The sequence below is a fragment of the Lates calcarifer genome, linkage group LG4 (genome assembly GCF_001640805.2).
Source record: "Lates calcarifer isolate ASB-BC8 linkage group LG4, TLL_Latcal_v3, whole genome shotgun sequence".
Classification (NCBI taxonomy): Eukaryota; Metazoa; Chordata; class Actinopteri; family Centropomidae; genus Lates; species Lates calcarifer.
The window spans coordinates 13,281,892-13,305,680 of record NC_066836.1 but is presented as its reverse complement, the minus strand read 5'-3'; the positions used below and the strand labels follow the sequence as shown (position 1 = coordinate 13,305,680).

Below are 23,789 nucleotides of genomic sequence, written 5' to 3'. Positions count from 1 at the left end.
CCTATTAATTCATAAGTATTTTTGATTGACTGCTTTTATTTTCAGAGTCATAGCCCAACAGTCTAAATCTGTGTTTTGAGTAAGAAAGTGCCTCATTGTACTTTTGAGACATTTAGAGCCACAACTTAAGTAGCAGAATATAGTCTATTTCAGCAAAAATGTCTTGGGATGGCATTTTGATAACCCATGCATGATAAAATGAATGCAGTGCATAACACATGGATGAACAATATTGGTTTTACAGTGGCAATAACTCTGCTGCGCATATAAACAAGGGATATCCTCAGGTACAAACTTTGCCCCCTGGTGTGGTACCTTATCGGTGAGCCCTGAGTTATAGTCAGCATAGAACTAATGGCTTATCTATTAAACTCAGGCCAACGCACTAAGCAAACATTGCGTCAAAGGAATACTGTAAGGTGAAGATGTGACAATCCCACTTGAGATGACAGTCTTTATTCCACCACGACGCCATGGGCATTCGAGCATCTAAGCAACCAGAAGCCCAAGTTCTTCTCCTGGGCCTAGACAACGCTGGAAAGTCGACCCTCCTCTACAAACTAAAGCACAACGCGTGTGTTAGCACCGTCCCTACCATCGGCTTCAACGTGGAAATGCTCGAGGCGAGGAAGAACAGGAAGAATGTCACCTTAACCATGTGGGACGTCGGCGGTCAGGGGAAGATGCGGGAGCACTGGAAGAGTTTCCACCCGGACACAGCAGCAGTCGTGTTCGTCGTGGACAGCTCCGACGGGAAGCGTCTGGATGAGGCGCGGAGGGAGCTGGAAAATACGCTGAGGAGCGATCAGCTGTCTGGACGCCCGCTGATTCTTCTCGCCAACAAGCAGGACGTAAACGGAGCTCTGACTGCCACCGAAATTAAGGACAAGTTTAACCTGAGAAAGGTCTGTTCTGGTCGGGACTGGTTCGTCCAGCCTTGTTCCGCATCGACTGGATTTGGAGTTGAAGAGGCTTTCAGACGAGTGGTCCACATGGTCAAACTCCCATCAGAGTCTGGGGCGATGAAAGACAATATCAAGGAGACAGTGCACTACCTAAGAGGGAATAGCAGATATTAAGTTTTATTTAGATTAATTTTGTTATTTTCAGACTATTGACAATATCACAAATGACCTTTGAAATAAGTTGCTCTACATCTAAATCCATTTATACCAACAATGAATCATGTTTAAAGAGATTCGACCCTTTGGTTAAGCCCAGTTGGACTTGCAGATTTTTGCAATCTCCTAGACAGCGTTAAAATATCAGGCTAGATCTTATAATACCATTAGCCTGTGTATACTACAGGAAACACAAGATACCATGATGTGTATTTTACGGTGCATTAAAACCACTGCTGAGTACCACAGACACACAAGTAACTGATGTCAGATGTTTTCATTGGTGTATGCATATCTTCTTTCAATTATTAAACAGAATTCGATTACCTCACGCAGCCATTGGCAAGTACATTAAACTCTTAGGTTCACAGAAACATCTCACTGATACAGCATCAATATCAGCGAGATAAGAAACAGGGATATGTAGGTTGGGTTTTGAGGATACAGGAACTGCATTGATCTTAGGTTGTGAACATTTTCTGTTGCTGGCTATATTTAACTTTCTAACAAGCCATTATGTTTGCAGTTGTAAATACTGGCAAATCGTTGTGGTCTTTACATTAATCCATTCAGACTGCTGGCAGTATAATTCCTGATGACATGCTGCAGCAACTGGCAACCCCAAACTTGGGTCTTATTGATGGTTTAAGTACTGAAGCATTAGATGATCTATTAACATTAACGAAGCCAACAATAAAGCGTGCCTTGTTAGAAAATAGAACCAAATTTGTACACACGCCAATATACACATTTCTTGGAACAAATGGAGCAATGAACGACACAAGATTAGCTCACAAATGTTCTTGTAAAGAGGCGCACAGTCCAGGCTGCATACCAGACAACGTCCTGGCCGATTTGTTTGGGTTTTTGTTAAACATCCACTATGACGATACAAAATACAATCTCAAATATCGAATCTATAGTGGTGTATGTTAACGCTGCACTTTATCCAAAGGACGTCCTTGTCATGTAGCTCGTCCCATAGAAGACTCTGGCCGTCCTCTGCTCCCATCCCGCACCGTCTCTTCATATGTCGGCAGACGTTTGCATTCTTCGTATGTGGGCAGCTGGGCAGTTGGAGCTGGATCCATCAAGCTGTCCGATGTGCAGCTCTCCGTGAGCGGTTCTTGCGATGTGGTAACAGCTGGATGTCCGTTGTGTGGCGGGCTGAGCTGCCTGGATCTAGAGCACAACATCCTATGGACAAAGTATCCCACAGCGAAGAGAAGAAGCATAATAAGAACCCCAGAAAGTTTCCGGGTGACCATGGCGATGTTGTAATAAGTCTTGTCCACGAACTGCTTGCAACAGGTGACGGCAGTGGTGTTGTTCCCCTGCGCGCAGCAGACCTGGTCATCCCGACAAAGGTCCTGTCCACATTTTCGGATGGAATGAACAACTGTGCGATCAAGAAAGAAAACCGTGAACACCGCCAGCATTTGGCATCTGTAGAACAACATCATCGTTTTGTTCACGGACGAGAAATGATCCTGTTGAACCACGTTGGAAACGCTTGGGAAACAGGATGCAGGCGAGACTAATCACTTGTGGGTAATACGCTGAAAGATGCGTTGGTTGAGAAGCTGACGCAGAGCCATCATCAGCGCACCGCATGCCCAGAGGACATTTTAAAATACTGGGGGGAAAAAAGAGGGAAGGAACGATCATACATCCATACGCTCGCACATAGAATAGTCCACACTCAGTATTCATCAAAGCACAAATGGGGCCACTCAGCTCAGACAGCTCATTGTGCATGTACTGTCTCTGCAACACATGAATATGCCAATGAGCTTGACATTAACTCCTAAGTGTACTTCAGTGTGCCCGGGATTTATTATGCACTTAGCAGGTGTATTGATGTCGTCAAGCAAATCGTAAACTGGTCTTAGATACAATGGCATATTCATTTGATATGGAAGTAAACAGGCGCCCAGGAAATCGACCAGTCGCATCGGAAGCACCGAGGAATGACTTCTGATTAATTATGAAGGTGGGAGGAGGGGGGACATAAAAACAAGCGAGACTGGGGAAGCCAGGGTTGTTGTTTCAGGACCACGGACAGTGCTCAACACGCCCTCTGAGGAAAACAATGAGGGGCGCTGATCGAGGTGCTGACACAACTAAACGCAAATAACTTAAATGTACTAGCTGGCCTGAGCACAAAGATCTATTTCCATTTGCAATATTAATACTGCTTTGCGTACATTGAGGGGTCAAGTTAGGTCATCTCTTAAAAGGCTGCAATGGTTTGGTCTATTTCCATTTCAGGTGATTAGTCCATATGATGTTCAAAGTGCTGCCCCTGTCAACAAGGACTTTTGCTGAAACTCACAATAAAAGGCTTGGGTAGACTGCAACAATACACCAAAAAACAACAGGGATACGTTCTTTACTCACAATAGCTTGTTATAAGCATTTTTTTCTTGAGTTTAGTCTGGGACAACAACAACTCATAAGTGACTTGAGTGACCAAAAATGTTCAAAAATGTATATATTTTATTTTTTACTGCTTTTACTACAGAAAAACATGACTAATCATTTTACTGGTCGTGGCAGGCAAAGCAAACATTTTCTCTTCCATTATATACCCTCTCAGTGATTAATCAATTATGTGACTACATGGTGAGTAGGTTGTGGGTAGTAATGGAGGGAAGTGCTCCCTAATAGCATGTCTGCCTCTCTCCTTAATTCAAAATAGCCATTATTATGTTTGATGGATCTGTGTGGTGGATGTCAAAAGGATGCATTGTGTGTTGTGTATTGTTCATGTATTGTGCCTTTGTGTATTTTAAACACAAAAGCACAATGCATCCTTTTGACATCCACTTCTGCTGCTTGGGCCTAATGAGTCTGAGTGCTTAAAATCCAATACTAATTAAATTGTTTGCTGAAGCCATATCAAGTTCTTGGCCAAGAACTACGGGACGTTTGATTTTGTAAAGATCAGATATTGAATAATGGAGAAAATTGTAATGTTTATGTGTTCTTACATAAGACAGATGCAACAAATAGTGCTGAGGTAATGTGGTAAAATATTTATTGGAGAAATGATTTGTAATTTGGACAGAAAAGTTGGGGAGTGTAACAAAAAATCATTTACATCAAGTACATGGAAAATGGTGAGTTCTGATCATCTGAAAATGACAGACAGTAAAGCTCACTGGAAAAGCTATTTCAAGTGAGATGACAAATGAATGATGAGATTAATCTCTGCATTTGCTGGGTTTGTCATTTGTGTTGAAAATGTTTGTCCTGTTCACAGCAGCAGTGAAATAATTGTTTTTTTTGTTTTGTTTTTTTTTTCAGTCTCCAGTGTGCTACTGTCTCAGGTGGTCTTGTTCTTTGGTGAAAGTATTGTTTTAGAATCTGTTGGTCTTATTACAACTTTACTGGGTGGTAGGACAATAAGGGGCCCAAGCTGCATAGTTTTCTCTGGAAAAGAAATCACATGAGGTCTCGTTAAAAACGTGAAGGGGTCCCTTTTAGCTGCACTGAAGGTTCAATGAATAACTGGACTACATAAATAAACTGTTGTATTCAAATATAATTCAGGAATTCAACCTTCAAATTAAAAATCTATTGTGTAAGAATGTGAGCCATGCTTACTCTATTATTAAACAACTGTTCTGTAAAACAATCACCTAGATTTCACTTGTTTGTCTAAATTAAAGACACATCAGTAAATTTTAATTTTTGGTAGTTAAAAAACAGCATTTAAACTTACTAAAATGTAAAATGTGTCCATAAAGTTAGTTTATATTGCACATGCAGGATACTGATCTTATGTAAAATGAACTGATAATGTAAGAATTCAGTAAGTTATGTCTGTTGTACTCACCTGCTTTACTTTCTGTTCCTCTCCTCGTTAATCTAGCAGAGGATTGATGTGGTCTGTTGTGCTGGTTTTGGTGCATTCCTGGACGGAAACGGATATAACTGGCTGGATGTTGTTCAGGTCTGTTCTGGACTAAATTCTCCTGTGATATCGTGGTGGACCAGGCTTTGGTGCTGATGATAGTTGTAGGGGCTTCTGTGGATGGAGGCTCCTTGACCCGATGAGAGATATCGCAGCTTCTACATGCCTGGTCATTCCCATCGACTGACCTCCATCTGGACAAGGAAAGGATTTTCAAAATGAATTGAACTCACTTCTGCCAGATTAGTGAGATCAACACAAAAATGTTGTATTGTACCTTCAATACAGCGCTTTAAAGAGTGGAGAACATTTCCAAATGAAATGGCATTTAAGAGGGACAACTTTACTAATTATTTTTTGATAATATTATGGCACTTATTGACCATGCTCTATCACTAGTGTAATACCTGTTCCCAATCAAAGAGCAGGCCCTGTTTTGTGAGCTGACAGTTAGCATGACTGGAACAGCCTTCACGTAACAGGTTATGTAGACCTACGGTAGAGAGATATTAGCGTGACATACAATCAAACTTCTTTTTCAGGTTTCATGTACGCTGAACAAAACATAGTAAAAAGAAAAGTGAGTCTTACACTGGGATGCACATTTTATAATGAAACTTTAATAGAAAATTACTGAAAAAGCAACCGACCTGGTTGCTAGGTTCCTGGTAAAACCTGAAGGCATCTATCTGAAATCTCAGTTTATGTTGCTGAGCTCTTGGTAGGAAACGGGAGCTGGAGTTTGTCAGGTAAGCCTCAGTGAGACATCTGTTATGGCAGCAAAGGAAGACTCAGTGATGGGAATGCATTTTTTTTTAAATGACAAGAACTAGAATGACGCATTTTCATTTTATGGCTGCAGGATGGAACCGCTTAAGTGGTGGCACTCACCCATAATGCTCTATAAAGTCATATCTTACAGTTGCATCTGCATCAGGAGTTGCTGTGGCAACACAGTGGTCAACATAGACTCGCAGGGGCATGTGGTTACCAATTATGGCAGAGACTTCAAAATGAATGGGATCACCCAGGAAATATGAATAAGATCCCCTCTCAAACTGCCAGTCATCTACAAAGATGATGAAAATAACACTTTTCAGTAAATAATTGGAACATGGAAAACAACAGGCACCTTTAGAGTGAAGCATTACTCATACAAATGTTGCATAAGACTCTTCTGAAGATGCATTAAAGTAGAGAAAAGATGCTCTATCACCGCTGTATCCTTTTAATACCAGTCATAAGTCGCAGATTGAATTCTATTCGGTCCTCTGCAGAGGTTGTGGAGACAAAAGGAACCCAGGTGGGATGCAGAGAAAAGCTATCTACAGCATACTTCCTGAAAATAGATAGCCATGGCAACATTTCAGGACATATTCTTAGCGCTGTTTAATTGTCCAAGAGGAATGATGCAAGAAAAACCAAGAAGCTGCATTCAACAGTACATGAACTACAGTATTAAAATGTGCCCAACTTACTTTTCATAATGGCATTCAACTGGAATTGTTGCTCCATCCAATCTAAGTAAACCATCAGATGAAGCTTCAGGTGAGTAGACCAGAACATTAGAATAGATAATCTTCTCTTTTGTCGACTGGAAAAGAATATTGTCAGTTTTCAGCATATTCTGCACAGCGATATGAAACACTGAGTGAGGTGGTCACAACGTGGGATATCAACACTAGCTGAACCCAAGTGTCTAGACCTACACAAAGAGCTGAAACATTAGGGATGAATTTCTACAAACAACACAACGCTTACTGAGAGCTTGGTGCCACAGTGCATCAGGTGGGCCCGGATAGTGAATTCAGCCACTCCTAACGGGACCGCCCTGCATGCACTATCCGCAGCTACTGAACCTGAGCCCAGGCGCAGATGTTTGCCGTCCACCTGAAGGCCTGAATCAAACATGTCAGCCTGCACCACAACTTCCATCGAGTCCGGATGGCACTTGACCACGACAGGCCGAGGCCGCACACTTAGCTTCCCGCTTTGCTGCTGTCTGCCAGCAGATACTTCGGGGTGGATGTTAGCTTGAGTGCTGGTCGGGGTGTAGGAATTTAATGAACTGGGGCCTCGGCTGTACACTAACCGGCTTTCTGCGAGTGTAGAAACTGAGATAAGGACGATAATCCACCAAGAAGAGATTCTTTGCTGCTTTCGGTCCATCCTTGGCCTCGAACATCCGGGTTTGGAGGGACAGACGGGATCCTACAACCGCTGAAAATATCACTACAGGTGTAAGTCATTTCCGCTGATTTGAATTGAGCTACTCAAACACACCTGGTTTGACTGATTATACCTCTGTTTCACAACTTCAAGTGCGTCAGTGTTAGCTTATTTAGCTAAAACGTTTGTGTTTATGTAATTAATTAGGCTAATAACAATATTGCTAGGCCTACTTCCACAGCTTTATACAGTATATAAGTATTGGTATTGTGGTTCTTTAGCTGAGCCACATGTACAATGAGCTAACTTAGCCACCGGGTGGCACTACAACCGCATAGGTTCAACCTGTCATGTGCAAAATGATTCCCCTCGACTTGATGTAACTGAATTAAGGGAAGTAAAACATTTCAGCAGAATAGAGTTGGTTAGTTCGTTGATGACGTGTTCACACTTAGTATATATGTGCTGTTGCTTTGAGGTTTGTCCTGACCGAGGCAGGGTCACCATTTTAGCTGTTCTGTTTAATCATTAAATTAAAGCAGAGCCCTTTGGTTTCGGCCAGTAAAAAATTAAAAAGACAGGTGACAAATGTTTTCTACCCTTGTTGGAAACAGGGTGTGGAAAATGCACCACATAAAAGCAATCATTTTTGATAGATTTTAGGATTTAACAATCTGAAATAAAGATATGTTACAGGAGCAGCAGAGAATGCCCTTACAAACTTCATTTGCCCCGGGTTTTGTCTGTTAGGCTACATTACAGGCCTCCCAACTCACACTCAGTTGCCAGTTTATAAGGTACACCAAGCTAAAACTAACACAGTCTACTACAACAGCCTAGTAATAAATCCTACCCACATGAAGGTTATAGTGTTATTTATTTATTTATTTTGAAGAGAGAGAGAGAGAGAGAGAGGTTTTTATTCAACTTTAAGATCATTCTGGGGGATGTAGTTTGTGAGTGTACTGGTGAACTGTATTGCGTTACACAGAGAGGTGTTTCTGTTGCTCATCTTACCCTCACTGATATAAATAGAGTGGATATAACAATAGATATACCTTTCAGTATCATCAGTACAGTAGCCTACTTCCTTCTCTTATGCATGTTTTGAGCACCAGACAGGGATAAAGCAGAGCTCGCTCTCTGTAGAAAAAAAATGCAATTGCATTGCATTTAACACATTTTCTGCTTGTGTGGTGGGCTTTCTGAAATGTGAGTAGAAGCCTGGTATTTTTTTTTACCCAGAGACAGTCCAGTATGGTGCTGTTTCTTAATAATTTTTTATCACTTGTATCCTGATGTCCTGCTCATTCTGCCTCTCCCGTGTCTGACTGTGATCCACCTCTAAAGTAAAATTTCTCACACCTTTTCTGCAGCAAGAACGTCATAGGTCTCTCTCAACCTCAGCAGCCACAAATTTCAGCTGTGGCAGTTCCACTGAACACGGAAAGGATGAAAAATCAAAACAAAAAGTTGTATTTCACTTTCAGTAAGGTTTTATGAATAACCAAAGTCTACCTGCACTTTTGAAAGATTATTCCCACAACATTGGGCACTGAGCTGAACAAATTAAGACAAATCAGTTTAGCTAGTGAAATCATGAAAACATTGCAGAGTCTTTGTCTGAGTAAGAAAACTTTATCTGGACATTCCACTGTTTTCTTTACTCACTTTAGTAGGTGCTGAACAGGGTGACTCTTAACTATCTGTTGTATTTCTATTTACTCCAACCTTAAATACATTTGAAATATGAGTTTAATTAAAACACCACACCAGGTACTAAATGTCTGTTGACAGACTTTCACATCCTTCTGAGTATCAAAAGAAGGTTTACTGACATTATTATGGTCACCTGATTGTAGTTGATTAGGACTTTCCAAATGAAGTGTGAAAAAAATGCTCTCCTGCATTCTGTTAGTACTCTTGTTAGTAAGTCTTTTAAAGGCTCAGCTGGTCGGGCTGTGTTGGTTACAGGAAAATACAGTTGGGTACAGAACAATAGTCTAGTGGCTTAATAAGAAAATCACCCTCATTCAGGACCATTAAATGAGGGTTGGTCTCAATTTAAATAAATTCTGTTGATTTCCTGTAAGTCACATATTGTTGTTTAGTAGCTGCAATAGACCAACTCCTGTCAAACTGTTTTTTGAAAGAAGGAAAATCCAATGACCAAGTTTTATCAATAGGTACCTGCTGTTACTATGAAGTGTTGCTGGAGATTGTTTTGATTAAAGGCAATGATCCTTAGATCATCTCACAGTAATACATTTTCTGGAATTACACCGAAAAGAATAAGCAACAGTGAAAAAATAAACAACACATCAGCATGATTTATGCAAGAAAAATATTTATTTATGCATATATGATTCTCAGAACCAAGTGAATAACAACAATAAATAGTTTAAAAATAAATAGTCCAGAATTAAACATTAAATGTTAATAAATAAATAGCATACAGTCTATAAATAGACTTAATAAAAAGTACTTAAACACATCATCTTGATGTTAAATATAAATTACATGTCTACATATAAATAATAAATGTATACCATTAAAAAGTTATAATGTAGACTGTAGAAGTGTTTTTTTCTGTTGCATGTAAAGTGGTCCTGTGTAGCTTTCTGAAAATATTCTTGTGTTAGAAGCTCTGTGGTGAATTTATTTAGTGTGTTCGCCCGAGTTCATGTATCCAATGACTCTGCTGATTGTGATGGCACGGACCTGGAAGCCCTTCAGCACTTTGCAGAGTGTCAGTCTTTCATCGTAGGTAGAACGGTCTGCAGCAGTCTGTAACATAAGAGACAGCCAAGATAAAGGACTTATAACAGTAATACAATAACTGGTCTTCCAAAAGTAGCACGTACTTCATTCAGTTTTCATTTTTAGCAAAATAATTATTTGAAAAGGAAGTAACAAGTTTATTTAGTTATTCCTGCGAGTTTGACTTAAATAAAAAAAAAAAATAATAATTCTAATGACGTGCTTCACTTACATGCTCTGAGGCCAAGTCGTTGGGCAAAAACTCTGGGAAGCACTTCTGTTGAAAGCAGAGGGTCAGTGTTTAACATTTAACTGAGTTTAATGAACAATTCAATAGTAAGAGCTACTGATGTAAACATGGCAGTTTGGGGATTTCATTTGAAACTTTTCTGTTGTAGCATTTCCTACAAAATTCTCCCCCTTTAGCCTCTCACATGGCTAAAGGCTACACGACGTAAGAAACTTTATTGTCATTATACTGCTGTGCAACAGCACAACAAAATTCTGAATTTAACTATAGCATTCAAGTATATTATATTTAAAATAGATAAAGCAGAGGGTGACTTGACATGATAATTCAACTAGCCACTCGTTGGATAATATTGTTTTACTAGTATCAATTCAAACTGTGCCGAAATAATACACACTGTGTAAAATTAGTTACCTCCATGAATTGTCTTAGACTGAACAGAACAGTTTGACCAAGTAAACGGTCCGGGTGCTTTGCGAGAAGTTTGTAGTAGTGACGAAGATCTTCCCCAATGTTTGTAAGGCATGACGTCTAGATGACAAAACAGCAAAGTTAGTTGTATCTAATGTGTACACCTTGGTTTACATTAATGTGTAAAAAAAAGTTAAACAAAACAGTAGAAAAACGTGTTCTTAAAGTAGCACTTTTGTCACAGAGACAAAACTTAACCTACCTGACTGAATTCTGATTTAGCGATTCCAGAGCATGTTGATCCCTGTGTGATAAGCACAAGGTACAATTGTATTTTACTACAGAGGCACAGTAACAAAAGAATGACCAAAAGTTATTTGGACATAAAATAGAGTTGCACAGGCAGCAGCACATTAAGACACAGTACTGCTATATATTCTATTATGATGATTTTCATTTCAAAGTATTCTGCCATGAAATATATGAAAAATATCAGCTTTGATTATGTACCTTTGGTGCACACACAGAGGATGTGTTAGTCTCCGTGTACAGCTCCACACCCTTCGTGGTGCAGTCCACTCCATGGAACAGTGTACCCTATGATGAGGAGTAGGAATTTTTTCAAACTGTATAATAAAGACAGATTAAAGATGACAGGGTAGAAAGTCATTCTCATTCAGTTTTGTAGGCCTACCTGCAAGAGAGCGTCAGTGATGTTCTGTAGAAGTATTTGTGCGTATGAGACGCAGGAGTTTGTCATCTGTCCTTCACTCATCACTGGCAGAGACTTGCTCTGACTAAAGCAGCTGAGTATCAGGAGCAGGAGTGCAGGAGTAAAGTCTGTCAAAACAGAGTTGCATTAGTAAATCTTGAATTTCAACTATCTTCTTGCAGAGAGAAGATATTGTTCAATCAGTGTATATTATACTCACAGAGCTTGAACAGCTGCATCTTGGATGTGATCGTTGATTCTAATTTCTTGGTGAGTCTGACTGAACTCAGACATTCTTAAGTGTTTTATACCCAGAGTGATGCAGGGATTTCCCTCACGTTACAGCAGCGTTGACACCTAACTGTAAATTGAAAGAGCAAAGTCAAGGTTGTGTAATTTCCTTTTCCCCCCGTATATCACTAAATGCTTTGGTGAAACTGGAATTAACACAGACAATGCTGAGTAAAAGGCTTGTGCGTCTATCTTGAGGTTACCATGGAGCTTCACACTGATGACTGTTCATTGTTGACATTTCCAAAGGGGGGAAAGCAGAGTGAAAGCATTCTGTTATTTTGAAATGCTGAACAGTCTCGCCTAAGATTTTGTATTCGTTTTAGTATTGATTATGTCCGATGTATCAGTGATCACAAACCAAGACATTTCATTTTATTTACAGTATGTATCAGACAGAAAAAACATAGTAATCTGTTTAGTCTGGTGCCCTTTTATGATAACGTGGATTTTTATAATAAATGTATGTCATATTTAGGAAAAAATAATCTCAAACATAATTTGTTTAATAACTTAAAACCATAAAAGTCAAAATGTTTGACTGCTTTCTATATACAATATGTATGAGAATTTGGTTTCTAATGAAAAGTGTACTTAAAGATTTATTTAAGTGATAAATGTGTATTTTTACATCAGTATTACAAATGTCATTTATATTCTAAGAGCTAAATAAATAAAATAATTAAAAAACTGAGCAGTCCATTAGAGGTAGAGATCATTTATTAATTATTATCTGTTCACATTAGTTGAAGTTATAATATGTGTAAAATAAATGTCTTAATTATAATGATTACCTTTATTCCATTGGCTCATTTGCTTTTTAAATGATAATAATAAAAATTTAAGGACAGTTTATTTAGCTCAACACGTAACTGTGTGTTATTTTTGTCTCTGCAGTCATAACCTTTCCCCTTGTTCATATGCTTCACAAAACTCAGTTACATAAGTGTTAACAGAATATGTGAATTCGCAGACTCACTTCCTCATATTACGCTTGATGAACCAATTTTTATGTGTGTGTTTTTTCACCATTTTGGTTTTCCAGTAAATATTTACCCATACAGATTTACTTGGAACACATGATGCAAATGAAATCTCATGAAAACCAGTCAAACACAGACAAAGTTCACACCACTAAAACATTTATTATTGGATTTTTTCTTTTTTTTTTTTTTTTTCTTTTTTCTTTTTACAATCATTATACGGTATGTTAATCAATGGAGCAAACAATAGAAAAAGAAACTTTAACTTTGTGTTAAATGACATTCTTAAAAAGCTGAGAGTGAAAACACCTAAACACAAGGCATGTTCATTCTTTTAATAAAGTATCTTTTAACATTTACATACAGTGTGTCCATAAACCTTTAAACAGATAAAATAGATATATGTTTCAGCTGTGATTTATGTAGTATATTTGTTTTACATTTTTTTGAATGTTAAACTCTGTTTTAGATTGAGCATAACAAAAATCACATTGCATATATTTATTAAGAGGCTGTCCATGTCAACATGCCTCCACTTTTGCCTCGTCTATCTCTATATATTAACCCAAAATCATTTTTGAACCCACATCTTGTCATTTCATCTAGTATCACCACATTTGACAAATACAAATTTGTCTAAATAAAGTTCAAAATGTTGTCCCGTATAGCTCTTAATACACATTTAAAGCAGGTGGAAACGGTTACATCCAATTTTGTGTCTAAATAATCTTTAACCTGTGAAACATTTAGACAACCTGTGAAGCTAAGCTGCAAATCAGCACAGATACAGAATGTTTATCGTTTTCTGTTGCAACAGCTCAGACAGTAGATGTTAAAGTGAAGTGTTAAATGGCAATGACACTAGTGAAAGAGGGATTAAACAGGTGAAATAGGGCATATCTAGAGAAGAATCGTCTTGATTACTATAGAGACAAACAAAGGACAAAGTTAAATTCATCTTAATTTCAGTGAGGTGTGGCCCCTGAAAGTCATTGTCCTTTTGGAGACAAGACGTTTGTGCAGACGCTCCCTCATTAACATACATGAGTGCGCTGTGCAAAATTATGAGGTAAATCAGTGTTAGGTATGGAATTAAGTCAAGAGGATTCCCCTAATTCTGTGAAATATGTGGTGATTAATCATGCTGAGTGGAAGTGAAAAACCTGCACAAGCTCAGCCATGTCCACACTGAAAGCAGTGATCGCCTCTGTCCTTGGACAACATCCTGTGGCATGACAGATTATGTGTGTGTGTTATAACACTATATGCTGTATTCAGCTCTCCAGAAAACAGCACAGATGGAGTTTCATAAGCAACACTGGTGACATGTCCATGAAGCGGTAGGTTGGTTGGATGGCGTGCAGACGGACACATGTGAGGACGGGGGTTGTCTTTATTTAGAGATAGCTTTCTCTGCCTGGTGCCGCTGATGGCTGTGAGCGTGCCTGTCACAACAGAGACAAGGAGTACATTAGAGTGAGCACAGGACATAAAATATCAACACACAGCTTGTATGGACCACAGTATTTGCAGTGGACAGGGACAATTTGACAGATGTTAAAAAGACAAAAGAACAGAGAGTGAGGTGGGAGCTTCACCTGGTGAGGTCCTCTATGTCCACCAACATGGCGTCCTGCTCCACATGCAGCTCATCTCTCATCAGTAGCAACTGCACCAGCTCCTCATTTAAACCTGTTAGATTTTAGATGCAAGGGTGTTACTATTGGGCAGAATTTAAGAGCTTGATATGTGAAAATGGAGGACATTCATATTTTTGACTATAACCTTTATGTTTATCTTTGTACATGTTTTCAAGGCAGCCTTTTGACCTCTATTTGACATCTCACCTGGGCACATCATAGAATGACATTTTAAGAGCAACAAACTTGCTGTTTTTCTTTGTTCTTAAAATCTGATGTAGTAAAGATAAATGTTTTCACCTGCCAACACTGATATGCTACCAAAATAGGAAGAATAGTGGATTTGCTGAGTTTATTCAATACCTAGAGATGTGTGTATTGTGTGTTGTGTGTTGTGCACATCTGTTCTACTCACTCTGAATCTGTGAGTGTAAGTCATTTGTGATGACTTGCAGCTGCCCAAGACTCATGTCCCTCATGTCTCCTCGCCTCAAATTCCTCTTCATTAAACCCTCGCTGATGTGAGGCAAATGGGGAAGCTGCACATGTAAACACACACACAGAGGAAATTACCGCATATCAAAATGTGCGAACCAGCCCAGAATGTGAATTAAAACCAAAACTGTGTTCTTTGGTATTGATTAACTGGGTGTATGTGACTACCTGGGTTTGTAAAAGTCTTTTATCTGACGACACAGTAGGACAAATTTTCTGCTCTTTTGTTTATGAGTATCAGGGGCTTTCTCTTGGTCACACACACACACACATCCACTTTTAAACCCAGACTGACCTTCTAGTCAAACCATGTGAGTCCCTTATGTAATATTTAGGGTGTTTACTGTAATGGCAACTTACAGTCAGTCAATCTGCTTTTACTTTTGGATGTTTTACTGCCCTGAATCATCTCCTAAAATGCATTCATCTTGGACTAATTTCCTGAAGATGTACCATAACTCTAACCATAATTTGCCTAACCTTAACCTGATTCTAACCTTAACCTAACCCCAAACTTAACCAAAACTCATTTTTCCCCAATTGGAGACAAGCTTTTGTTCCCAATTGGACAACCCATCCCCAAGTAACCTCACAAATGAACCTCACAAATATAGTAAAACACCCCCCCCCCCCCCCCCCCCCCCCCCCCCACACACACACACACACACAAATCTCTAATCTGGTGTTTCTCTCTCTTTTACTGACTAACCAAGTCAGCCACAGGTGAACGTCTGTGCAGCTGGATTTGCCTCTCCACCTCCACCTGCATGCGAGCCATGGGTCGAGCTAGAGCCAGCGCCACCCGGGCCTCCTCCTGCAGTCTCCGCTGCACCCGCCAGAACCCGCTACAGTCATCCAACGGGTCTGAGTCCTCCTCTGCCGTGTCCCGGTCCGATAACGAGGAGCTCTGCTTGCTCTGGAGAGGAAGTGGTGTAAGTGATATCATGATGTAACAGCCAGTGTGGTTATTGCAAAGAGCAATGAGAGTAGTGCAACAAGACAGAAACACACACACACACACACACACACACACAAAACTCATACACAGAAACGCCAAGATGATATCTAAGCTGTGCATACCACTGGTGACAGTGGTGTGTCCAAACTGGTCTCGGTCCTGCTGTCCTCAGCATCGCTGTCTTTGTCACTGCTGCTGTCATTGACGAAACACACCTGCAGGTTCACCCCACTCTGCAGCCTGAGACGAAAAAACACAAAGGGTGAAGAACATGAGAGAGGAAATGTCTTCACTCAGAGACACTCAAAATATCTTCAAGTCATAATGAAACTTATAGGGAGAAAAGGGGAAATTACCGATTGTGCTGATTTACAGAGGAAAAACAAACATTAAAACATTTAAACAAAAACAGCCACAGCATGTAGGACGTGGCAGAAATTTAGGTCTTTATATTTATCCTCAAAAAAGATAATCCTAAAAGATTTTTTTTACAAAATTGTGTATAATCAATTATGAAGAGTGGAGTGGAAAGTGGAAAGACCAGGAAATGTTTGAAGAAAAGGTTTGAGCATTTGTAGAATTCTAAAGTGAGTAATAACAGGCACATTTATTTCCACACAAAAAGCAAAACTATGAACAAAAAGTTTTGCAGCTCTCTGTACTGCACTGAACATCATGTGCCAGAGTCCATGGGCAATCATCTGGATTTTTTTTTTGTACAGTGTATGACATGAATTACCTCTTTTTTATATGCTCATGGGGATATTGGTAGAGATGGGTGACCAGTGGCAAACATTATTGCCACTTGGTCTCACTTGGTTTGGGTCAGGTACAAGGATAATCTAAATGCTGTAGTGTACAAATATATGTTACAATATTGTGCTTTTAACTTTGTGGTGACAGTTTATGGACCGTTCCCTGTTTCAATAGAAGTGAGGTCCATAAAGAAATGGCTCAGAAGTTGGTGTGGAAGAACACAGAAGAAACTGCCCTTCACAGACTTCACCCCCATCCTAGCTTTAGGATGAATTGGAACATCAGTTTTAACCCTATTGCCCAATGTAAGTGCCCAGCCTGACCTCCCTGATGCTCTTGTAGCTAAATGGAAGCAAATCCCTGTAGTCAGGTTCCAAAGTCCTATGGACAGCCTTCCAAGAGAAGTGGAGGCTGTTATAGTAGCAGATTAATACCTGTGGTTTCAGAATGACATGTTCAGGTGTCCATATACTTAATAGCACTGATGTTGATAATGTCATGAAGTGTGACCTAATTGAGGTACTCTGCACCAGTTACACAGAAGCCACTGAAACCTCAACCTCAGCCTTTCCAAGAGCTCAAAACACTATTCATTGAATTCCAGATCATGATACTGAGACTGAAAGAACCTAACACCCCAAACTAGCCCTTCCTCCCCTACACTAGGATGAAAACAATAACTTATGCAACATCTCATGAACTGAACAGGGTAGTGTTGGAATTTCCACCCCAAACTAAATCCCAGAGGGTGCACTTTTACCTCCAGTGGAGGTCACATGACTCTATACCCGCCAATCACAGCCCTGGACTCATATCAGGCATCACTTCTTCTTTCAGGAGCATTTGGACCACAGACAGAACTGTACTTCCTCAAACAGTAGCCAGTACCATGAGGAGTGGGGGGGGGGGTCCCATTGTTTTACATAAACACCCCCTCAGATGAATAAGCTAAAGCAGCAGAAAGTTACTGGAGGTCATGAAAAGAAAGCAGTGGTGTTGTAGGTGTAGTAGCTTTCGTTAACCACCTTCTGTCTGATGTAATGCAACTTTTTTCACTGCATGTCCCAAACCTCAATTACAAATATGAAATATCAATTTCACTTTGATGTCATATGTGTACAGTATATCTCATTCCATTTTGGTATGAAATTTTAAGAAAACAAAATGTTCTTTAAAAAATCCATAAGTAAAACAAACATTATTTGTATTGCATTCTTATATAGGTTAGTACATGTCACTAACCTATATAACCTATTTTTAAAAAATAAAAATATTTGGAGATATGATACGAAAAAGTTATAATTTGTTAATATTTAATACTTTTTGTAGCAATTGGTGGCATCATTTTCAGTGGGAGATATCTCACCAGACCCTGAATGTCTAATCTATACCCCACCATGAGAATTTCTTTCAGAATTAGTCTGGCTCATGAAGCTGGGACATTGCTAAGTTTCTGTTTCAGCAGCCCATCACGCAATAGAGGTTGACCACTGTGCCATCTCCTCTGTGCCCACTTTTTTCATGCTCATGCTTCTTTGTAAGTTATTGTTCAGTCCAATGTCAGTTCCCACGGACTGACTGTAAACAAGACTGTGGCTTTAAGGGAAACCTTTCACTTTCCTTTTGTATTATCAGTTAAGTGGCACACTCAGTCTCTTCCTCTATTTGTTTCCAAGTCTAACACAGACACAAACACAAGGTAATTCATCTTATTCACTTAATCCCTCCTACTGCACTGCCCTGCACGCTCCACTAGATGATTCACTGTTTCCACATGACCCGCTGTTGATTACTGTCATTTACTGTCATTTGCCCTCGACACCTATGAGCCAGTAAGGCATTCCAGTAAGTTTTATATGTGTTTCTGTATTTTTAGTTTTTAGTTCTTGATTAATAGATATAGTGAACTACTGAACAGCTCCCTCTTCTGGTTATTAGATAACAGTTTTTTTGCCATGTAGACAGAGCCCAAGCTATTACAGATCCTACAAAACAGGGTACTGAGGGAAATGGAGAATGTTCCATCACTGTTCAGATTCTCCAATTTCTCTCCTTTTTTTTTTGGGAGAAATAAGAGAATTTCTTCTGTCCATAAACATGTAATCTTTTACTTTACCTGAAAGTCATCAGATCTGGAGAGACATGGTTTCTACAAAGATGGTTAGACTGTACTGACGTATTGGTTTGTCACAATGATGAGCAGGTATTTAAATAAATGACTTACATTCACCAGTAATATGGTGTAAATGAGGAGATTCTCTATACAGGACACATATACAGTCTACAAAACCTGAAATTAAGTTTTATATTCAGGCTTTAAATTAGATTAATGATGTTTTCTGTTAATTGATAATTAATTTAATCTAGGGCGTGTATCTCTGCTTTTGTGCCATTGTTCCTGGAAAAAAACAATCAGGAAAAGATCTATAGAGCTGAAGTGTTGGCTTTCAGCAGCTAAAACACAAAAATATTAGTCCCAACCTTCAAAAAGCTACATTGATCAAACACTTGCGCGCACACACACACACACACACACACACACACACTCAATTCAAACCCACCGGGAGGACGGGCCGTTCTTGCTGCAGCTGGTGTAGATGACTGGCTCGTCGTCATAGAAACTGCCAAGGGCAAGTTTCTGCCTGATGGACTCTCTCTCATTCCTCTGGGCCTGCCAGAAACCCAGAAAAATACATGAATACAAAGAATATTGATAAAAGTGCTGTGGCAGTGCTGTTGTCTCTGCTTGATTGATCATCAGGACACACTTGTGAGAAGAATGTGCGTAAATTGCTATTTCAATTTGAGCTATAAATACTTGCATGGTACTAAAGCACTTTCTGGTTGAAAGGAGCATACAAGGAAAAATGAGAAAAAGAGACCAAGGAGGAGGGACAGTTATGGATTACAGTGTAGATGGAATGAGTGGAGTAAAGTCATGCAATCCAATTTCCTGCCTTTCACACATAAAGATAATCCAGCTGTGGGTTCACATGTGACACTGTCATTATGATTGAATAAATATATGTTAACTACACTATCAAAGCATAGCTAACATATTCATTAAAGTGATTCTGTGCCCTCTCTTCTACTCTTCCATGAGCTTAGTAATAATTGCAGACATCACTACTTACATAACACTCCTCCTCTCTTCCCTATTCTGCCTCTAAATAATCACTTAACCCAAAATACCACATTTAAATAGTCAGTACAATTTTACAGCCAGCCATACACAGAAAACAGAGTATCCTGTTCCTAGGCTATTCCTGTCATACAGACACAACATTAAAGACTGGCCTCCATTTATATACCTATTGAAAAAGCATATCTGGCTGATCCATGTGCTCTGATTTCCTCCCATGCAGGTCAGGAGGACCTGGGCATTAATTAATTTATTCTGTCTGCTGACAACCTGCCCAGGATGTACACAGCCCCTCACCCAGGATAGACTACAACCCCTGTTAGGGTAAGTTAGCGTAGAAAATGAATGAATGAATGCATATGGATGATCCTGTCCTCATTAACAGTGCCTTGATAACATCCTCTTTCAACATGGGGAAGAAATATACAGAATATTTTTGCTTTTTCTTTCCAGGTCAACATAACAAACCCAAATATAATTTGTAAAAAAAAATCCATACTGTTTTTACCATACCTGTTTTTAAGTGTTACTCTTTTATTTTCAAATGCATCTTTTTCAGTCTACAGTGAAAAAAATTACACTTCTCTTTTAACCAATTGCAGCAATCAGCAAATCTTAAAGGTCACTGGTCAAACTGCTGTCAACTGCTGTGAGTCATCAGTTACTGTCCTCCTTGGCTAATTTGTCCATTGACAGCTATTAAAAGCTACACTATTAAACACAATAGCTGATGTCTACGGTAAAATGGTTAAAATGCCACATCATTCTGCACTTGTGTTTCACAACTTCCCATATGTGACCAGTCTCTCTTGACTAACATTTTCTCTGCTCTCCTCACAATCATCTCCAGGCATTGTGTCTCACATAATTCTCAGCATCCTGACGTTTCACTGTCCTGATTTAATTTTGACATCCTTCTTCCTCCTCCTTCTCAACCTCCACTTCTTCTGTCTTTTCTTCTTTTCCCATTCCCCAAATCATGTATCATTTTCACTTCATCTCAGTTCCCACTTTGTATCTACCTCTGATCTCATTTCTTTTGTCAACTACAGAATTTTTTTAGGTCATTTGAGCTGCATAGGATTCAAGGCCAGTTTTTGACTTGATGCAGAGAAATATCAAATGAAATGCTCCAACACAGCATGATTTTCTATTCTGGCACCATGGGGGAAAGTATTTTTACATTATGGGACTGTGCCAAATGCCCACATGCCCTAATGCTGCCTACTTGTGTGTGTGCCTGTGACACACACACCCTCATCACCAACAGCCATTGAATAACACTGCCAAAATTAGGGATGAGATTCTCTCATGTGTCAGGGTTCACTCTCTACGTAACCTGGCCCAGCACACACACACACACACACACACACATAGACACACACCCTCTTTTTTTTGTGACGCATCATTAGATGAGGCTGTGATATAAGAGCATAAATCACAGTTGATTGACTTCACTCTCCCAGCCAACGCACTGCCTCTTGCTCACCCACTTCAGACAACCGGATGTCCTCCTTACCAACAGGCTGTCTACACACAAGCTATTTTACCTCTCCTGAAGAAAGTATGGTATGGCAAAAGCACTGTATGGTTACTGAAAACGATGTAGATTCATTTCATTTAAAAAAAGATGTATAAAGACATCAATCCAATATAGAGATGGAATTATTTCAAATTTTACAGAAGAGATGTTAAACCATATATAAGCAGGTAAATGTCATATACGAACACACCCACACCCTTTGCAATCACACATCCCCTCATCCAGTATGGCTGATTCATCTACAACAGCACACCCATGATGGATACCTATCATGGATACCTGTAAATATTATGCTAGACGCACTACACCCTCCGAATCATGCTCTAAAACATACAAACACAAACCAACACACCTGATAAACGCGTTTCTCCTGGTGCACCATCCTTCAGCGCATCGTACTAAAACAGCCGCCGTGCCCTTCTCTACACTGCAGTGAAGCTAGACCCAGGAGACACACTCATATACTGCAGCTCCGTGCAGGAGAGGGAGGGAGGCAGGGAGGAGAGAGGCGGCGGGGGGGGGGGAACAGGAGAGGAAAAGAGTGGGAAGAGACGGAAGCGGAGGAGGAGAGAGAGAAATAGAGGAGGGAGGGGAGAGACAGAGCTGCTCAGTGCTGCCACGGCTCTCCTGATCTGTTATCTGTTCCTCCATCTTCCTCACATGCTTTCTCTCTCCTGGTCTCCCCTCTATATATTTTTTCCTTTATCAGAAAGAAGGGAGCAAATAGCAGCTTCTAGAAATCTGTGTCCTGATAAGAGAAGACAGATGCTATAGATTAACAGAAATAAGGGCAGAGCAATATGGTGGACTAAAAGGCCAACCTAAACATAGTCTGATAAATGAGACTGCAACACTGGGAAACAAAGCCATTAGAAAGGCCACAGCTGATCAATGAAAGCTCCTCAAATAAATGTCAGCAGTTTTTAGCAACACTGAACATGGTATCTGAATGTTGGCCCCAAAAGCAGAGCCGGGAATTTTTAATTACACATTATCTTGTTTGTTTTGTCTCCTTAAGGAATCTCCTCCAGCCCCGTTCCACATGACAGATTCAAGTGTGATGAGCCGTAAGAGAAACAAGGAAGAGCGTGGCTGCACATGCCCACACGTGCGTACAGAAACACAAATACACACGCATATGAACACACGCACGCATGCTCACAGTTCCCACAGTGCTGTGTCACAGTGCAGCAGTGGAATGATTAAACAACGCAACATTTTGAATCATCTCTCATCCTTCATCAGCGTCAGATATACCCAGGCTCTCCATGCCACACATTTTTCTCAGGCTATTATAGTCATATACTGTTATCTACATAGATACAGAAACAAGATACAGCATAGCTTAGGACTAAAATTGCCATAATGTACACATTGTTCTTGTGTATCATCAGCTTTTGCTCTTTTACTTTCTTTTTAATCTTCAGTTTTGACTTTTGTGTTTTTCTAACTATTTAAGGTGCCTGTTGGGGAAATCTAGACTTGTGCTAAATCCCTTTCTTGAGCTTGTCTCTCTCTGTTTTCCTCTGGCTAAGGAATATAGTGGAATTTGTCAGTCTCAAAGAGGGTATCAAGAGGAAGTGATTCAGTGCTTGTGTGGCTCTAACAGGGAGAGAGAAAGTCAATCACTCACAGAGATGCTGGAGAGTCTGGTTCGTCCTCCACTGTAACAGTCCTCTGCCTGTGGTGCAAAGATATCCTGGAGCTCCTCGGCCCAGCTGCGGCTGTTTACCATGCAGCCTCTTCCCCCTCTCTGGTGTTGCGTGTCACAGTTGCCATCATCCCCACAGTCCTCCCACCAATGGCCCGTTGTGGCCTTTCTCATAAACACCTCTCCCTCCTCATCCTCGTCCATATCCACATCATAGTCCTCCATGAAGACAAAACTGTGTGGAGTGGGTGGGGCAAGTGTCATGTTTGGGGGGGAGGGGCAGAGAGCTCTGGCTGGGAATATAGGCCAAAGATAGACTGAGGATATTCAGAGGTAGGAGACAGATCTCTGACTGAAATCAACCACCTGAATGTTGGCAGGATCAGACTCTTCAGATATCACAGTGTCTTTAATTTTCCTGTGATAGTACAGATAAAATAAACTGAATAATAGAGTAGCAACATGGGTTTAAACATCAAACCATGTTAGAACATTTCTATGTAAAAACATTTGTAATGCAGACATTGTTCTTATCTCTATCTTTCTGCCTCTGCACTTCTTAGTTTTTTCTTTTTTCTATGTAAGTAGAAGTCTTAAAACAACATAAATTTCTCCAAATTTTCTGATCCACAAATGCATAAATGGCATCATCTACCATCCTAAATTCTCATCACCTTTAGAATAAAAATCATATACTACACATACTATATATTGCACTCACCTATATTGTAGACATGCAGCCTCCTTAAGATGCTTGAAGTAAAAGTGCAAAAGCAGCAATTATAACAAAACAGAGAAATGCACAGTGTCACATAAAAGGACAACTGCTTCTTCCATGCTGGACAGAGACTCTATGATGACCGCTCGAGGATGGATATCTCACTCCTCTGCAGAATAGATCTTGTTCCTGCACTCAGTGGTCTGTAATTCTAGCCGACTAACGCTCAAGAGCTGTAGTAAGTGAGAAGGAAAAAATACACAAGCATCC

The 23,789-nt window shown here is 39.9% G+C and overlaps 4 protein-coding genes across 7 annotated transcripts; 1 reads left to right on the top strand and 3 right to left on the bottom strand.

Moving 5' to 3' along the window:
- Positions 1-139: 139 nt before the first annotated feature.
- Positions 140-1,449, top strand: arl14 (ADP-ribosylation factor-like 14). Its single transcript, XM_018676744.2, has one exon. It carries the CDS (start codon positions 474-476, stop codon positions 1,077-1,079), a length of 606 nt encoding a protein of 201 aa, XP_018532260.1. The 5' UTR covers positions 140-473; the 3' UTR covers positions 1,080-1,449.
- On the bottom strand, positions 924-7,274 carry LOC108883509 (zona pellucida sperm-binding protein 3). Of its 3 annotated transcripts, none has more exons than XM_018676730.2 (8): positions 6,802-7,274; positions 6,519-6,634; positions 6,276-6,379; positions 5,932-6,109; positions 5,691-5,808; positions 5,448-5,533; positions 4,963-5,234; positions 924-1,055 (listed from the first exon to the last, which is right to left on the bottom strand). In XM_018676730.2, exons 1-8 carry the CDS (start codon positions 7,207-7,209, stop codon positions 1,036-1,038), a joined length of 1,302 nt encoding a protein of 433 aa, XP_018532246.1. In that variant the 5' UTR covers positions 7,210-7,274; the 3' UTR covers positions 924-1,035. The 3 variants fall into 3 exon arrangements, with proteins under 3 accessions (XP_018532246.1, XP_018532247.1, XP_018532244.1); XM_018676731.2 differs by lacking the exon at positions 924-1,055 and adding an exon at positions 2,656-2,757; XM_018676728.2 differs by lacking the exon at positions 924-1,055 and adding an exon at positions 2,782-4,556.
- A 2,357-nt stretch (positions 7,275-9,631) lies between these two features.
- Positions 9,632-11,581, bottom strand: LOC108883223 (uncharacterized). Its single transcript, XM_018676151.2, has 7 exons — positions 11,563-11,581; positions 11,325-11,470; positions 11,141-11,227; positions 10,893-10,934; positions 10,634-10,750; positions 10,202-10,246; positions 9,632-10,053 (listed from the first exon to the last, which is right to left on the bottom strand). Exons 1-7 carry the CDS (start codon positions 11,579-11,581, stop codon positions 9,868-9,870), a joined length of 642 nt encoding a protein of 213 aa, XP_018531667.1. The 3' UTR covers positions 9,632-9,867.
- A 1,177-nt stretch (positions 11,582-12,758) lies between these two features.
- On the bottom strand, positions 12,759-23,042 carry zgc:153615 (uncharacterized protein LOC777747 homolog). 2 transcript variants are annotated; one of them, XM_051070040.1, is made up of 7 exons: positions 22,784-23,042; positions 19,027-19,136; positions 15,832-15,949; positions 15,461-15,667; positions 14,672-14,795; positions 14,215-14,308; positions 12,759-14,061 (listed from the first exon to the last, which is right to left on the bottom strand). In XM_051070040.1, the coding sequence occupies exons 1-7, from the start codon at positions 23,024-23,026 to the stop codon at positions 14,010-14,012; spliced, it is 948 nt and encodes a 315-aa protein (XP_050925997.1). In that variant the 5' UTR covers positions 23,027-23,042; the 3' UTR covers positions 12,759-14,009. The 2 variants fall into 2 exon arrangements, with proteins under 2 accessions (XP_050925997.1, XP_018532226.1); XM_018676710.2 differs by lacking the exon at positions 22,784-23,042 and adding an exon at positions 21,503-21,656.
- Between the last annotated feature and the right edge of the window lie 747 nt (positions 23,043-23,789).